Raw genomic sequence first — 18,579 nt, 5'->3', positions numbered from 1 at the left:
AAAAGCTCCTCTTTTCAAAAATAGATCAAAAGCTTTTCTTTTTCCAGCCTGATCCACATCTTCTTTAACCATTCAAAATCCCCTCTTTAGCCTTTGTAACTCCCATATTATTATTCTTGGTTTAATTTTAAACCATCTATTCTAGAAAATTTTAGCTTCTTCCTTCTCCTCCGATGCGTGTGTAGTCACATATGCATGCACCTGTGTGTGCTCATGGCCATGGCCACCGTGCTCCCATGGACGCCACAAACCCAGAAGGACAGGGCCATCCTCTTTCGCTCTATAGAAAACCCAAAACCACATGATGAAGCAGCCTCAGTCATTAAGCTCAAACCGTGAATCCGTCCAACAATCAATGGCTCCTCGTCTACGAGCAATAGTGCTGATGGATTTTGGCAAGCAATGATTCCAAGCCTTTTTGCAGCAACATGTATCAAAATAGGCTGAAAGCATCTCATCATGTTCACTCATGCGCAGAAAATAAATGTAAACACAACAACTAAATATGTACAAAGTACCAAATCCCATGCACAACTTTTGGGTGGTTTACACACCTCGAATGCGCAGCAATACGACAACGCTACAAACTGAGCCTAGACAGAGAGAGTGGTTCTGGGGACTCAACGAAGATGTCGATGTTGTGAGCCCACAGTCGGGCTTGAGATAGGGGTGCTACTCCTCACTCTCATACATGTTTAAGAGAGGGTAGCTCATGTGGGTATTGTGAAAGCACTGATGCAGTGCCTTTGGCTCATTATTCTGGTGGAGGCATATCAGGTGTAGGATTTGTCACACCTCTAGGGACATCTACTCCACTGACTCCAATGTTTTCTTAGTCATTTGTAGGTGGCATCCCTATGGGTGCTACTACGAGAGATACTACCCTCGTAGGTACACCTGATGTATAGGGGTCTCCTAAATGTTATGCCCATGAGCGCAGTCATAGGTGGGAGAGGACATACCTTAAAGATACCCTCGAGGGGTATGTATACATCATAGATGACAAGACAGGAGCTGTGATCATGAATGATGAGGGGAGGAAAGTGATGTCTCACATGAGAGAGTTGTGCCAAGAAGTTTTTTGGCACAACATCTTGGACCATTGGAAGAACATACCCGAGGGGAGCAAGGAATATATAGTAGCATCCTTGCATGAGGAGTTTCTAGTACCTATCACAATAGAGAGGTTTTCCACTAGATGGATAATGGAGTGTATACATGCATGCATGTCATATAGACAACCGGATGCATGCAAGGCACTCAAGAGTGGTGCCTCAAAGCTTGAGTGGCTAGATGCAGATGAGTGGTGGAGACTCAGGGAGAAGGCTATAGATTCTCCAAGATGTTGGTGACAATAGTGGGAGGTAGAGAGAGCATGATTGGGGGTAGGGGTCATGCATCATTTGGGGAGTAGCTGCCACAAGACTTATCTGGAGGACTTTGTAAGTTTTTCTTTTGTTCTTTTCACTTCCTTATTTGCAATATCACTTGTACTTACAATCGTGTTTCTAATAGTTGTATTATGTTTTCTTTCTAGCACTCCATTACAAACCACGGTCCCATTGGCTTAGAGACTCGACATATAGAGAGACACGATCTCGCTATATTGATTGATAGACTATATGCATGCGACAACCTAGTAAGTCAATCATATTTCTTGTCTGTAGTTATTATTATTTTAAAAATACATTATGTATAGTGGACTGATGTGTAGTTTTTCTTTTTGTAGAGTCCATTCGATACTCCTTTGCACCAGGCTCTCACTTGGATTCATGGAGTGAACATCCTCTTCTTTTTTGGTCTTGTGATTTATGCAAAAATCTTCTATATACTATGTACTTATCATCCTTTGTATCTGGCCATAATTCCATGAGTTTTCATCAAAACGATCTTGTACTTACTCTATGTATCAATTTTGTGGGTTCAAGTACATTTTATGCTCATCTTGACGAGACCATTGCATACCTAGCATGTAATTAATTTGTAGAATATAAACACAACACATGGTGCTACATGTGATACAATTTTTTTTTCTCTATAACCGTCGCTATTAGCATCGCAAATTTACTAAATGCTTCATTATTGGTATCGCAATATGTGTCGCAAACCCTCATTGTATGCGTCGGTATTTGCATTGCAAAATTGACAAAAATTGCGATGCAAATAGCGACACAAATTTCATTGTTTTATAATTATGGAGAAAATAGCGATTTGCATCGCTATTTTATAACTATGGAGAAAATCGCTATTTGCATCGCTATTTTATAATTATGGAGAAAATTTCTCAAAAGTGTACATTTCAAGCTATATGATAGGTCTTCAATCAAATCTTATTAGCTTCAAAAACATATGAGTGTTTTTTTTCTCATGCATATTTGTTTTGAAGAAAATTTCAATTTTCCTATATATGATTAAAATCGCATTCAATTAGGCAAGATTAAAATGGGAGAATAAAAATAAGCTACTTTGTTATGAATATTATAAATACTAATGAAATAGGCATCCAGAGTTTGAAATCCATCTAGGTGAGATAATAAAGATGAACTAACCAATTGAAATTGTAGCCATACATATAGAATGATTATGGAATTTTCAAATTTTCCACCCCCTTTCTTTTGGTTAAATCAATAATAGAGCATCATACTACATTTAAGCTAAGTGCTAGAAGCTAGAAGGCACTCTTCAAATGGATTGTGTAACTTTGGAGTCTTAAACATTCATTGATAAGTGGAAGGTATTCATATACCATCCTTCCTCATGCCTATCAAGGGACACTTACAAACCTCGACTATAGAGAGCTTGATTATTCATGGAAACACATAACATTGAGCATATGGATAGGTAGTGACCTCCTCAAACTTTCTTAGCAATAGAAAGTATCCCTCTGTCGTGCATCTCAAATACACTTGGGCTCATGACCAACATTAGTTACAAGTCCAAGTACTCTGTAACACTTCTACGATGATAAGGATGATGAGAGTGATTATTTTGAAGAAACTTAAATCAATGTAAGAAACAATTGTACTTGATGTAATCCATGCTTTTTGACTTCAAACAAATAAATTTTGCTTTGTTAAACTATGTGGAAGTGAAAAACGTAGATCTCATGTAGATGGGCTATTTTCAAGAAATGAAATGTAAAATACAATCTCCAAAAACATTGAGAAACGAAAACAAGGAGTAAAAGTGAGATAAAAGACCCACATATTGGTTGGTAAGAGAAGGGTGTTAAGAGATAAAGGAAGGTAAAATCTTAAGACTATTAGAGATTCCAATGGGGTTTGGAGTTTCCGAGTGTAAACTATGGGGAAAAGGGTGAAAAATAGTGAAAACTGGAAATATATGTGGGCAGTTATAAAAGCGGAAGCACTAGTTATTTTTCATCAATTGACTACAATACAAGCCATTTTCTTGCTTCATCTCTCTCCTCTAGCTTTCGTGGGGTTGACTTCTTCATTTTTCTATGTTCTCTCTCTTCTCCTAGTGTTTCTCTCACCTTTTCCCTCTCTCTCCTCTTGCAATTTTCTCTCCTTAGAAAGAGATAGAATTTAATTTAGGAGTAGAGTAATAGTTATAAAATATGTAGTCATTTCAACTACTCTTTACTTTCTATCTTGTTAGAAACCATTTGGTTTGTAGGGGATAATTAGCTATACAACCTCTCAAGTAACTTTCTCTTGTCTTGGAAATAGTGAAAGCCTTCAAATTGCCAAGGTTTCATGGAACGCATGCACCCTATCAAAAAAATAAGTATCTCTTGGTTTTCCAAATCTTAACAAAGATAGCCAATGGAATGGCTACCAAGTGGGTGATAAGAATCTTCTTTTACTCTAAAGTGAACTAGGCTATTGTTAACGAGATAGCCAATAGGATGACTGCAAAGAGGGTTGTGATGAAGTGAATTGAGAAAAAGAAAGAAAAGAGAGAGAAGACTACATAAGGAGAGAGAAAGACTATAAGAAGAGGGAGAAAGATGGAAGAGCTGAGAGAAACACTAGGAGAAGAGAGAGAAACAAAGAAATATGAAGGAGAAGGTAGCCATGAAGACCAGAGGAGAGATATGAAGGAGAAAAGTGACTTGTAATAATATTCAATTGGTGCAAAATGACAAGTCCTAACACCCTTTTTACTTGCCCATGTATTATCCCCTTTTCTACTATTTCCTATCCTATTTTCCATGCTTTACATTCCATCCCCAGTCAAAGAAGTTTTATGTCCTAAAAAACAACTGGGAAATCATTACGATGGTTGAGATGGAAGGGAAGGTAGAGTACTACTTTGTTACAATGGCTACAAAGATGGAAAAATCTAGAAGATATATCATGTGACATATATTGGAATTGATAGTAAGAAATCAAGTGGACCATATATACATCCAATGAATATGATAAAGCTAAGAACTTAACCACCATAACTCCATGAAAAGGCATCTACAAATAATAACCATCACATTGTCTACTACAGACCTCGTTGTAGTAAAACTAAAATAACTTTTGATGACTCATCCAAATCAAGCGTGCCATCCATCAAAAAGAAAGTTTATTTGATATTCTTTAATCTCATATAAATTTTGCTTCCCTATAAGCAAATAAAAATGAAAATTGAGCTAAAATAACAAGCTGTTTAGAAACTTTATGCAGTAGAATAGTGGTAAAAGTGACTAGTTTTCAGCCCCAATGAAGCCTCTTAAAGATAACTAACTTTTTCCCCTAAGATGGATGATGGTATAAATAAAATTCATAAGCCATCCCTAATTCTCCTTGATCAAAAAGTATTCCACCATTATGATTATCAAATGTAAGAAAACTATCATCAATCACATGCTCCTCATCCCCCGAATCAAATGGGTAGAGAGAATTCTCCCTATAATCACATCCATAATCCTTGGGGTCACAAGAAACCATAATGTTACATCATATCTTCATGTACATCCATATTATATGCAATCCAATCATAATATCCATTTTCAAAGTCCTCATGATCATATGCATATGCATAGAAAGGAGTGTACCACTCTTCTCATGGTTGTTCTGGACCTTGGTTGAGTGTAAGCTAATGCATATCCTTAATAAATCCATCATGAGATTGCTCAAAAACTCCAAGATCTTCATGTTCACTTTCCTCTTCACTAACCTCTTCTTGTGTATCTGATGCCAGGAGGTATATTCCACGGTGGATTTCGTGAGGTTTTACGGTGGATTCCGTAAACTTAGATGACCAGGGCTCATACACAAAGTGGATTCTTTGTGCGAGAAGTTGATGGGGACGCCTGTCCTTTTCGGGCGTTTCATTAATTTAGTGTGTACATGGGTGATTCCATAGTGGGTGATTCCGTAAAATACATGTTAAATTAATAAACGTTTATGAGTTTAGAGTGCGCACTCGTAATAAATTAAGGTTAGGATTTATTTCTAACCAGTTGATTTATTTATGTAGCTGAAGACTGCTAGGTATTCACTTTTGTCGGTTTAATTGTATTATTTTACTAACGATTGTGAATGCTTCAGTTGATGTGTAGAGATAGCAGCAGTGGCGGAGGAAAGCATTGGAATTTAGCGAGTATTCGACCTATGGATTATATTTTGATAGGCGCCACGCCTATATTTTGTCATGTCTATTGAGGCATTGATTATTGATTATTATTTTGTATGCGCCTATGCGCACGGATATGTTATTTCTATTTGGACATTGTGTTGGGCGTGCCAGACTCTATGGGCACCATCCATTAGCTTTATTTCCTATTTTTGTAGAAAGCAAACTCAAAAGCTAAAAGCTTGTCATATTTTTGTAAATTGGGCTATTATTGAGTATGAAGATGGAAATATTCATAAAATACATGCTTTGTGAAGCGCTCACACAAGGCATGGGGGGAGATTGAACCCAATTGGTCTCTTGCTTCTTGTCGTTCATGCTTTTACATTGTTTTTTGTGCAAAAAGGTAGAGTTCATTGTTCTTGGGGACCTTCCGAGATTCACTACGCGAGCATACAGCGACTGATCTACGCACCAGTGGTATCAGAGTGGAGCTGAGATCAAGAGCTTCCAATCACTACCCATCTCGTGCGAAGGCGGAGCTCCTCGAACGATCGGGTTCTACAGTCAATCTCGTCACGAACCATCAATACAGGCAGACTTCTGGCGATCAAGAACCCCTGTTTCTACTCTCAGATCGCGAAGGACCAAGCTGTACAGGCGGAGGACCACGCATTCATCTCCTTCATCAAGTCGTCAAAAACCAGAGCTAAGTTTCAATTACAAGCCTAAAAGCTTAAAAAAATCAAAAGTCTTAAAGCTTAGTTAAGCTTTAATAAAGCTTAACCTCGAAAATTCATCTCGGGCGGCGTCAGTATAAACTCGTCGAGTTCAACCACGTCGTCAACATATTGCGATACCCGAAAATCAGATTTGGCTTGGTAAGCCATAAGTTCCATAAGCTTAAGACACTAAGCTTTCTGCAAGTCAGACAAGACAATCAAGTTAACAAACTCTGGGTCTTGCACTTCCGAAGTCAAGTCCTGCAAGTCAACTGTAATCAAGTTCTGCAAGTTCACTAAGTTCTGCAAGTTTGCAACTCTGCAAGTTGGCTAAGTCTGCAACTCTGCAAGTCAAACTAGTCAACTGGAGTCAAAACTGACTAGTGCTCAAAACTCCTAGAAGGGCTATTCCTGCGCAAAAACTCTGAACTGCAAAGTTGTTCGTGGCAAAGTATTCTACCTATACACAGGTCCGCTGAAGTATTTTCAGCATACGAAGAAGGAAATATTGCAGATTTTTTGAAAATTGAGAAAGCAATATCCAAAAACACATAGCCTTGTAACCCCGAATTTGAGCTACGCTCATCCCGCTAACCTGATTTTGAGTGAGAAAGGTCTTTTGAGTTTTACAGGATGACGGAACCACATATGGATGACCCTATGGCTGAAGACGACCTACCTGAGCCTACCATGGAACAAAAGTTGGATCTAATCATGCTGCAATTGGAAGAGGAACGAAGGGCTAGGCAAGCATTGCAAGCGCAATTGACAAAGTTACAAAGAGCATCTACCGACAAAGAAGAACCTCAAGCTGAAGATTTGATTCGACGTACCATCGACGCCACTCTTGAAGCTGAAACCATCCGCAAGGAATCAAAGATAAGTAAACGAAGTTTCAAATTCCGCACTTTCAATGGCATACGAGAAGGAAAGACTGTTTTATCATTCATTAGCCAGTTTGATGACTATTTCCATGAGGAAACCTATCTAGAAAAAGATAAAATCAAGTGTGTTACTAATCATTTGGTAGACAGAGCATCACTTTGGTGGACTGTAGTACGCAAGAGCATAGAATGTCCTGCTACTTGGGAAGATTTCAAGAAGAAGTTCATGCAGAATTTCCTTCCACCGCAATTTCATGAGAAGGCTATCAAGCAATGGGATCTACTTCAACAACGGGATCGTGAGCCTATACCTCAGTATACAGAGTGTTTTTGGAATGCACTCCTATAGCTACGCATGCTTGAAGACGTACCAGAGACAACACATAAGCGGAAGTATATGTCTGGACTTCTTGGGCATTACTACGCTGAAGTGAACATGTTCAAGCCTGCTACCCTTGAAGACGCCATCTCACTAGCTCACGACACTGAAGATAAGTTACGCAGTAGAGACAGACGACCACAGCAATTCCAAGCCAATGGTAATTATGGATCTAAACAATTCAATTCCAATTTTAGAAGGTTTAATCCAGGTCGTTTCTCTTCACCATCTTTCCGCAAGAATTGGGCTAAACCACCTGCATTACCATCCAATGTCAATCCAAATCCTAAACCTATTCCACAAGCAAATCCAAATGTACCCAGACTTCCAGCCATTTCAAATAATGTAACCAAAGCCAAGCCAATAGTATGCTATAAATGCCACCAGCCTGGACATCTCGCAGCAAATTGTCATTCAAAGAAGCCACCAGCTCATATCAACTATCTTGGAGCCATGGACGAAGACGAGCATGAGGATATGCCTGATTTCATTGAAGATGAGGATGACACTACTACTACTTCCGACACTTTACCAGGTATGCCTACTCCACATTCATTATTGACTATGAAATGTTTGGTGCATGGAAAGGAAAAGACTATCTTGCATGATGACGGTAGTACTCATGACTTTATTTCAGCAAAATTGGTAAATGAATTGAAATTACAGACTGTACCTACGCATTATCGCATAAAAGCTACATTTTTAGGCACTAGGTATAATGGTACACAAGAAGTACAAGATTTAGAGATTCAAATTGGTTTATACACTGAAAGAAGAAATTTCTTAGTTGTTCCATTACAGTCGAGTGACATTATTTTAGGAATGCCTTGGAGACACCAGCATAATCCAGATATAGATTATTCCACACACACAATGAATATTAATTTTCAAGGAAAATCTATTACATTATATGGTATGCATGCATCTAATGTTTTTCCACTGCTTTCGCATACTCAAGCAAAACGTGCATTACGCAAGAGTACTAAATCATATCTCATTTGGGTGAATGAATTGCACGCAAAGAAAAATCATATGCACCCTAGGCATAAGGAATTTCTTGCATATTTTAAGGACTGTTTTGCAGAAAACTTACCACCACGTTTACCACCTTCACGACCAGAAGACCATAAGATTGATTTGATCCCTGGCACACAACCACCTTCCAAAGCACCATATAGGCACAATCAGATAGAGCAAAAAGAAATCCAAAGTCAAGTTGAAGAATTACTAAATAGAGGTTTAATTCGACCTAGCAGTTCTCCATTCATTGCACCTGTACTCTTAGTTAAGAAAAAGAATAATACCTATCGTATGTGTATTGACTACCGAGCTTTAAATAAGATCACTGTAAAGAATAGGTATCCTATTCCTAGAGTTGATGACCTTATGGACAAACTACAAGGATCTTCTATATTTAGTAAAATTGACCTTAAGTCTGGATATCATCAGGTGAGGCTAGATAAATCTGACATATTTAAGACTGCATTCAGAACACAGTTTGGCCATTACGAATTCTTAGTCATGCCATTCGGATTGACTAATGCACCTGCCACCTTCAGTAGAATGATGAACCGTATCTTTTTGAAATATCAGTACTGTGTGATTGTTTTCTTTGATGATATTTTGGTGTTTAGTCAAAATGAGAAAGAGCATTATGAGCATTTGTCATTAGTTTTTCAATTATTGAAAGAAAATCAACTGTTTGCAAATCCTGAAAAGAGTGAATTCTTTAAGACAGAAATTGAGTATTTAGGTCATATTGTATCCTCTGAAGGAATTAAAGTTGATCCTAAGAAAATTGATGCAATATTGCATTGGCGTGTTCCTAAAAACATGCATGAGTTACGCTCATTCCTTGGTCTTGCTAGTTTCTATAGGAAGTTTGTACGTAATTTCTCATTACTTGCTTTACCATTAACCAAACTTCTCAAGAAAGGAATTGTTTATCAATGGACCGAAAATCAACAGAAATCCTTTGACTTACTGAAACATGCATGAACCAATGCCCCTGTTCTACAATTGCCTGACTTTAATAGATCATTCTTTCTAGTTGTGACTGATGCTAGCGGATCAGGAATATGAGCCGTACTAATGCAAGACAATCATCCAATAGCATATTCTAGTTGTAAGCTGAAACCCTCTGAGCTGAAATATTCCACTTATGACAAAGAACTATTAGCAGTTGTACAAGCATTAAGACAGTGGAAATACTACTTAATGGGTTCAGAATTTATGATAAAAACTGACCAGCAAAGCATTAGATATTTACTTAGCCAACCCCAAATTTCTGACCGTCATATCAAATGGGCTTCCTTTATTCAAATTTTTCATCCTATCATTCAATACCAACCTGGAAAAGAAAATGTAGTTACTGATGCATTGAGTAGAAGACCTGCAATTCATAATATTTATGTCATATCTTTTGATTCTTTGATTGCTATGAAAGATACATATCACCAGGATATTACTTTTCATTCTGATTGGCATAAATTAGTTCAAAATAATTTCATTCTTGTTGATTCATTGTCATATAATGACGGATTTATGTTTTATGAAAAGAGACTGTGTGTTACCATTCCATTTCGATCTTTTGTTTTGAATGAAATTCATTGTCCCCCATATCAAGGTCATAGAGGTATCATATCTACATTACGTATGTTAACTGAAGATTTTTATTGGCCACATATGGATGCAAATGTATCTAATTTCGTTTCTGAATGTTTGATTTGTCAAAGAATAAAGAGACATCATGGTAAACAGTATGGATTACTAATGCCTTTGTCTATTCCATCTAAACCTTGGGAACAAATTTCTATGGATTTCATTATTGGTTTACCAAATACTAAATCTAACCATGATATGATTTGGACAGTTGTAGATAGATTTAGTAAGCAAGCATATTTCATTCCATGTAAGAAAACTTTAACAGCATCACAAGCAGCACAGTTATTTTTGAAAACTGTTTTTACTAACCATGGATTGCCAAAAGTGATTATTTCAGATCGTGATTCTAGATTTTGTAACAATTTTTGGATTACACTGTTTGCTAATCTAGGCACAAAGATTGATTTCTCATCTGCATTTCATCCAGAAACTAATGAACAAACAGAAGCCACAAACAGCACCATTCTAGATCTTTTACGTGCATATACTATCTCTAAACCTCAGACATGGGATACTCATTTGCATTTATTACAGTTTGCATACAACAATACACCGCACACATCTACAAAGAAAGCACCTTTTGAAGTCATTTATGGATATAGATTATCTACACATGTTGCATCTTTGTCCAATAGAATTCAGAGTGCTGATGATATTGCTAGTATGCATAATAGTATTTTTGATGAGGTTAAGGATATGATTGCTAAAGCCCAACAATCATATATCAAACAAGCCAACAAGAAAAGACAAGCCATGAATTTCAAAGTTGATGATTATGTTTGGCTGAGAATAGAAAAACGTAGACTGCAAAGTGTAGATAGACATCCAGTTGTCAAATTAGCTCCCAGATTCTATGGACCATTTAGAATCATTCATAAAATTAATGATAATGCATTCAAGTTAGAATTACCATCTCATTGGAAAATTCATAATACATTTCACATCAGTTTTTTGAGACCATTTAGAGGCCAATTACCTATCCACCCTGTTTATGAAAACCCACCTTTATTAGAGGAAGAAACTGAAATACTTGAACCAGAAGCCATCATAGACACTGATTATATGACCACTAGGACTGGCCGAAGGTATTCTAGATATCTATTAAAATTTAAGAACCATCCTATAGAGGAAGCACAATGGATGCACGCTAGAGACTTAAATGCTTTCCCCACTCTGTTAGCTCCACATTGAGCTAATAGCAATTGAGGTCAATTGCTATCCCACCCCGGGGGTATGATGCCAGGAGGCATATTCCACGGTGGATTCCGTGCCACGGTGGATTCTGTGAGGTTTTACAGTGGATTCCGTAAACTTAGATGACCGGGGCTCATACACAAAGTGGATTCTTTGTGCGAGAAGTTGATGGGGACGCCTGTCCTTTTCGGGCGTTTCATTAATTTAGTGTGTACATGGGTGATTCCATAGTGGGTGATTCCGCAAAATACATGTTAAATTAATAAACGTTTATGAGTTTAGAGTGCGCACTCGTAATAAATTAAGGTTAGGATTTATTTCTAACCAATTGATTTATTTATGTAGCTGAAGACTGCTAGGTATTCACTTTTGTCGGTTTAATTGTATTATTTTACTAACGATTGTGAATGCTTCAGTTGATGTATAGAGATAGCAGCAGTGGCAGAGGAAAGCATTGGAGTTTAGCAAGTATTCGACCTATGGATTATATTTTGATAGGCGCCACGCCTATATTTTGTCATGTCTATTGAGGCATTGATTATTGATTATTATTTTGTATGTGCCTATGCGCACAGATATGTTATTTCTATTTGGACATTGTGTTGGGCGTGCCAGACTCTCTGGGCACCGTCCATTAGCTTTATTTCCTATTTTTGTAGAAAGCAAACTCAAAAGCTAAAAGCTTGTCATATTTTTGTAAATTGGGCTATTATTGAGCATGAAGATGGAAATATACATAAAATACATGCTTTGTGAAGTGCTCACACAAGGCATGGGGGGAGATTGAACCCAATTGGTCTCTTGCTTCTTGTCGTTCATGCTTTTACATTGTTTTTTGTGCAAAAAGGTAGAGTTCATTGTTCTTGGGGACCTTCCGAAATTCACTACGCGAGCATACAGCGACCGATCTGCGCACCAGTATCTTCTTGCTCTTCAGCTTGGCCATCTTCCTACTCTTCACCTTGCTTATTGTTCTCTTCTTGTTCTTCTTCTTGAACTTCATCTTGCTCATTGTCCGATTGCCCTTTCAATCTTGAAATGCAAGTCAAAGTTGATGATATCTCCAATTCCCTAAGCAAGAGTGAGGCAATAGTAGAGATAAGTACCTTCAACTAATACAAAACCAATGAGTTTCATCTCTATTGCATTAAGAAGCAATGATTTTGATCTGTATTGTAATAGCTTTAGAGCTTCCTCAACAGGACCTTAAGGTGTCAAATCAGGAGTTCCAATCTGAGTCCTATGTGAGGATTCAACTCTCTCCAAACCATGAATATTTTCCAAGAAGAACTGATTGCATGATAGCTTTAAGTGGTACCATCATAGATGTATTGACTACTTCTCATCTCATACTTCTAAAGATATTTTGGAGCACCTTACACCACGCTTGAATGACCGCATTGTCTCAATCATGGGAAACTTAGATCGGCAATATGAGCTGTTGCACTCATACTAAGGCCGTGGACAGGAGGTACAAGTTGTCCATTACTTTGTTTACACACTAAATTGCATCCATGAATTTCACGAAAAGGAGGTTGGCCCATTGGTAATGAATGAGAGGTGTGAGGGGATTGGTGTGGGTTCAATTCCTGTCAGTCCCGCAGGTCACTTTTTGGAGAAAGGTGTTGTAGCCTTGTACATTGGGCGCACCCGAATTTTGGGACGGGGGAGATCCCCCGCCCAGAAGTGTTCGCCATCCGCAAAAGTTCGAGCCCAATGGCCTTTTGACACGTAGGGCATCAGACGCCTCTTTTTCCACCCTACATCTGCCCGTCCACAACCTAGTGTGTATCCGACCTAAGAAAGCTTGTGGAGGATCGAGATTATAATTAATTTAATTTCTTACACTAGTTCACCAGCCAGTATACTCAGCACACATGAACATTCTAGTGGCTCTACATTCATGTTAATGGGTGTTGCACAAATGGTGCCAAGGCTTGAAGAAGATATCTGGAGTGATGGTGTAATCATGTATAGCTTGTGTAGATCTACATTTCCTCTTAGGTAGCAAGCCTACATGCATAGGTTTCTTGCTATTGAATGTCACTTGCAATAACCAAACTCATGCTGGTTTTCCTTGGTTCTTCTAGCAAAGACTGGAAGGGGCATGTAGTGTTAGCATGTTTGCAAGTTAGAGATGCGATTGGGATATTTGAATAGAAGTGCCATTAAGTACATAGCAATGTGCTGGGACTAAGTGCCAAGAAAGGCAACGTGAAACCCTTACTCATCCAAAACGTGAAAAGGAGGTTCTTGAAAAGTGGAGTGTTATACAAGATGAATGAAATAAGAAAACTAATGAGGAAGATGCAAAATTAGACCTGAAAAATGAGGCTAAGTAATATACCAAGCGAGTGATAACCCTCGGAGGTGAACAAAAGGATCTAGATTAGAACCGGCCATTAGTTATGTCAAACAAGTCTTGCAGAGCTTCTACATCAATCTCTTCATCTTCTTCAAACTAGGATTTCAATGGGCTAAATGCTTCATTTCCTTCACAACTAATGTCTAACTTCACTATTTTCATGGAGTCTACCCCCAAAAATGTAGACCTTATATCATTGCTTATATCTTGTCCTTGCAAGAGAGAAAAGCGTATTGCTCCTCTGAAGGCCTACAACAGCAATGGTTGTAGCCAATGTTGAGCAAACGTACGAGCATACAAAGTCTGTTGGCCCCTTGATACATGTAGGCTAACTACAATCATCCACATGCTATAGATGTAAAGTTGTTGCAAGAAGCCTCTGACCTATAAAAAGGAGATGTTGAGATGAATTTTTGTATCCCGACAACTTTTTGTCTTTCCATTTTTAATATATATTTAAGAAACAAGCACGTGCAGGATTTAGATACAAAATCACGTTAACTAAACCTTACTTCATGTGCCTCGCTAGTGTTATAATTTGTAAGTGTCGTATAATGCAAATTGATGAGCTCAATAGCCCGTGCGGCGTGACATACTGTAGTCTGCAGCAGCCTTTGGGAAGGTGGCAGGCTGCAGCTACCCTTCACGAGTGAAAAACACCAGTGAAAAAAGTTTGTCTCGCAAGCGACCTATGGGCTTTATTGGATTGGGGCGGCATGGTTGTCTTCTTCTTCGTATCTGCAGACGCGAGCTTCCTTGTACACGAGACCAGGCCGGCAGAAGAAGCCCTTAGCAGGGAGGCAGTGGGAGTCATCTCTGCACACGCACAGGCCGTCGAGGGCGCAGCCATCGCGCAAGGTCTGCACAGATTGACTAGCAGAAGAAGATGCAGATGAAAATGTCGATGATAATGATGAATCAGAGTCTCGATCCGTAGTAGTCGAGATGCCCAGCACGGCATCAGACCATTCGTTAGAGAACAGGCCCAGAGGATCCAGCCTCTGCCTCGCCGCCAAGAAGCGGCTCATGTCCCGCGTCTTGCCCGCCATACCCTCGAATGCCAGCTGCCTGTTCTTCCCCCAGTGCGGCTTCCCCCCGTACCTCCCCAGCAGCATCTGCTCCACCTCCTGCATCGCCCCCGCGTACGGCAGCGGCTCCTTCGACATCCCGATTATCATCTCCCACACTACCGCGTCCTCGCGTTCCCCCAGGTATGCCTCCGACGCCCCCAAGAAGCGCATCCAGATGCCTCCAAACTGTGCTAGCCCGCACAGCGCCTGCGGGTCCGCTTCCCGGAGCTTCTTCACCTCGGCAATCGCCTCTCCGATCCTCGATGCGGGTACTGCGATGGATATGTAATTGAAAGACAGACCCTTTACCAGAGGATTCCACACACAGGTGGAGAGCTTCTTGCTCTCTACTGGCATGTTGTACATATTGTAGTACAGATCATGCATAGCATCCGGCCCAACAACATCGTCGCTGATGAGTTCCACCATGCCGGACGACATCGCGGTCGGTACTCTTGGGGCGGCCTCCCGACCACACCCGCCGCCCGTCTGCATCAAGTTGTTGTAGCCAACGACTGGATAGCCTGTGAAAATGTTATCCCTGGAGTTGACATAGCCATCCCCTGTCTGAAAGCGGTGATTCAATATCGCTTCCCCCTGCATGCAGACCTCGCCAATCTTGTCCCTTGTGTTTGATGCTTTCCCTGGCAGAAAACAATACAAAATTGTCACAAGTGGTGAGGTAGGAACGTAGTTTTGCGGGTAGAATACGTGCCCGCCTTATTTACAGCGCACAAACAAAATGAAGCTGAGTGCTATAGAAAGACTCGGTTCTGCAGAATCACTTGAAAAAACCTACTATTAATGTGTATTTAGTCTCAAAGCATGCAGAGAATCAGCAGGTGCAGTGAAGTGAAGCACTCCCCATTAAAGATCTTGGTTGTATATACTTACAGTTTGATGCCAAGTTCTCAATGACCTGGACCTCGATTTGGTCCAGAAAGGGATCTTTCATAGCTCCATCTCCCTCTTCCTCCACACTCACTCTGTCATCTAGTCGGAACAGAGTTTTCCCAGAGGAAGGGTACCAGTAAGCTGTTGCGAATTCATGCTGCTTTGCAAAGTCCAGTATTTCAGACTCCAAGTTATTATCACCTCGAATATTGAATGCCACAGATCTCTTGAACATGGACTCCAACTGAAATGTGACCTGGGATATGACACCCAACACTCCAAGAGAGACCTTTGCGGCATTCAAATCTTCATCTTCGCTTGTCAAATCTTTTATTTTCACGTAACCTTCCTCTGCAGGTGCAGCTGTAATCAATCTGATCCCAATGACTCGGTCATGAGGACAACTGCCGTTCCCCCAGAAACTACTGCCATGGGATCCTGTACTTATCATTCCAGCCACAGAGACTGCATCCCAGATAGGAGTGTGAGGTAGAGTTAGGCCAAATTTGGCTATGGTATCTACGAGATCTCTCAACATCACCCCAGCATCAGCTGTCACAGTCATCTGTGTGACATTGACGATGATGCGAGAGTTGTAATCTCGTGTGCTTATGACCAGGCCATCGTCGCCACCTGGGCAGATCAACTTGAGGAAGCTATGTGCCTCCTTGCTTACCACCTTGACCTTGGTTTGGGTCTTTGCTGCATATGCAACTGCCCGGAGGAGCTCTTCCTCCGAGGTGGGATAAAAGGCCATGGCAGCTCTGCAAGGAGTACTGCTGTCAGCCCACTGGTGCTGAAAGGTGGATACCGTGCACTCGGAGGCACCGCAATGCACGGGTGGAGGCACAGGCAAGACAGTTGCAGAAGCAACAACAACAGAAGCGAGCAGGATCAGCAGTAGCTGAGATTGGAGGGGGTAAGGCTTGATGATTGTCTCCATGATGATAGGTTGATTATAAGGTATATGGATGAGGAGGATGTGTTTGATGTTTGCTGGGAGGCAGCAGTTTGAATTAAGTTCACAGCAATTTATACTGTTCTATGGTGGTGATGATGATGTTGGGTGTATCTCTTAGCAGCACTCTGTTTTGAAAAAGCCTGTTAGCAAGTGAGAAATTTGAGCGGCCGGTTTGAATTGCCGTGTCTCTGCATTACTTTACGCTGTAATTCAGCTGAGATCATCCGGACCCCACCGTTTCTCTCAGTAATTTGAGCAACTGCTACAAGTCATGTCGTCTTTGAAGCAGTCGCTGCGCATTAAGATGCGCTACTTGCATTCCACCTACAGGACCTCTCGAGAGTTGACTCTCGAGAGTCGAGCATCAGATAAAGCCTGCCTCACAAAATGACGTCTCTTCGTCAACCCAACACCGAGAAAACCTAAAGGACAAGGTCTAAACGGGCAACGCGACCAAAAGGAAATCGTCCTCGTCCTTACAAAAATGAGAATGTAGGCCCGTTTATTTTTGCAAGTCCCCTAGGTTTTTTTCATTGCGTGTCGTGTTATGTTCCGTGTCGCGTTCCGTGACGTGTTAGGGTGCCCTGTGATGTGTTGAGGGGTCAAAATGCAAAAGTTAAAGGAAGGGTCTAGTGCTGCCCCGGGGCGTAGACGGGGTCCCCAGGGGATCCCGAGCGGGTCTTTGAGGGTTGGACCGTCACAGTGCCTTTCTTGTGGAAGGGCTTTTTCAAAATTTTGACTTTCGATAGACATGTACTCTAAAATTTGCATTTCTAGCTAATAGAGTAGTATTTGAGGAAAAAAAAATAACTATGGCATTTATATAAGCCATCTTGTAGGTTTTTCGTGTCCATTAATTTAGAAAAATCTAATATCGACATGATATGATGATAGAATATTTAAAACTTAGTACAACATATGAGTAATTATTTAAGCATTTAAAAAATTATAATGCTATCACCAAAAATAAAATTGCAATGCCAAGTTGAGGCTAAAGCTCAATCAATTAAGATAAAGTCTAGAAAGGTAACAAGATAGCTCTACAATCATCCACAGTCTCAAATGAAATAGCAATACAATCAAAGCACACTATTACTTATACTTTCTTATATCACCTCTGTTGCTACAACATTAACATTACGATGAGCTTTTAATCCATCCCATGTTGCATAGATGGCATCTCAATCAACATCTATAGGGTCCTTAGCACCATTGTATGAAAGAAACATGAGTTGATTCAAGCTCTCGAGTGACAACCCATTGAAATCATTGGACTTGATATGATTCATTTTGGAGAAACCTCTCTCACAATCAACTGTGCCTACAACAATGACCAAGCATGCATCACATAACTACCCTTCTATAGCAAGGTTTGTAAAATCATGTCCTTCTCACCACAAAACTCAAGTTCCACTCACCACGAAACTCAAGAGGATGACAACTCCTCCAATTTTTCTTGGTTATCGAGGGTGCTATTGTTGCTTGTGTATGCACATCCCGTCCAAAAAATCTTGGAAGCGTAACAAAACAAAAGCAAGCTTTGTTCTCAAGTTGAGGGGAGACACTCGAACAGTGGGCATATGCAGTGCTCACAAAAGACTTTTTTCCATCCAATGGAAAAAAGTAGCACGCTTAACCCTAGCTGATTTTGGAAGGGAAACAGCCGTTGGGTTCACGGGTGCATGTCTAAGTTGTCATCAAAAGGCTAGCATGACCTATGAGACTTAGAAGATTATGTACATCGTGTCTGTGTAGATCCAGTGCTTGTCAACTTATACCACATGAAAATGAAAATGACTAATATGGAAGATACAATAAGGAGGCATATCAAATAAATGTCACCCTTCAATGTCCCTCATTAACCCTTGTAGCATAGAGAGCAAGATGCCTAGGTCCAAGTGTGGCCTTCTCCAA

General features: G+C 40.0%; 1 protein-coding gene across 1 annotated transcript; it reads right to left on the bottom strand.

Annotated features, from left to right (window-relative positions):
* Positions 1 to 14,168: 14,168 nt before the first annotated feature.
* LOC148008836 (L-gulonolactone oxidase 5-like) lies at positions 14,169 to 16,696 on the bottom strand. Its single transcript, XM_087673996.1, has 2 exons — positions 15,705 to 16,696; positions 14,169 to 15,454 (listed from the first exon to the last, which is right to left on the bottom strand). Exons 1-2 carry the CDS (start codon positions 16,645 to 16,647, stop codon positions 14,439 to 14,441), a joined length of 1,959 nt encoding a protein of 652 aa, XP_087530122.1. The 5' UTR covers positions 16,648 to 16,696; the 3' UTR covers positions 14,169 to 14,438.
* Positions 16,697 to 18,579: the final 1,883 nt, after the last annotated feature.

The sequence above is a fragment of the Lygodium microphyllum genome, unplaced genomic scaffold, assembly GCF_053477565.2.
Source record: "Lygodium microphyllum isolate KBCC unplaced genomic scaffold, Lygodium_microphyllum_v1.1.10 scaffold_64, whole genome shotgun sequence".
In the NCBI taxonomy this organism is placed as follows: domain Eukaryota; kingdom Viridiplantae; phylum Streptophyta; class Polypodiopsida; order Schizaeales; family Lygodiaceae; genus Lygodium; species Lygodium microphyllum.
The sequence above is the reverse complement of the archived record's forward strand: the minus strand, read 5'-3'. Positions and strand labels throughout refer to the sequence as shown.

Bases quoted from the DNA above. Each gene is read 5' to 3' on its own strand.
- LOC148008836 (XM_087673996.1), bottom strand. From the start codon at position 16,647: ATGGAGACAATCATCAAGCCTTACCCCCTCCAATCTCAGCTACTGCTG. The intron at 15,455-15,704 runs GTAAGTATATAC...GTTTTCTGCCAG, and splicing joins TGAGAACTTGGCATCAAACT to GGAAAGCATCAAACACAAGG.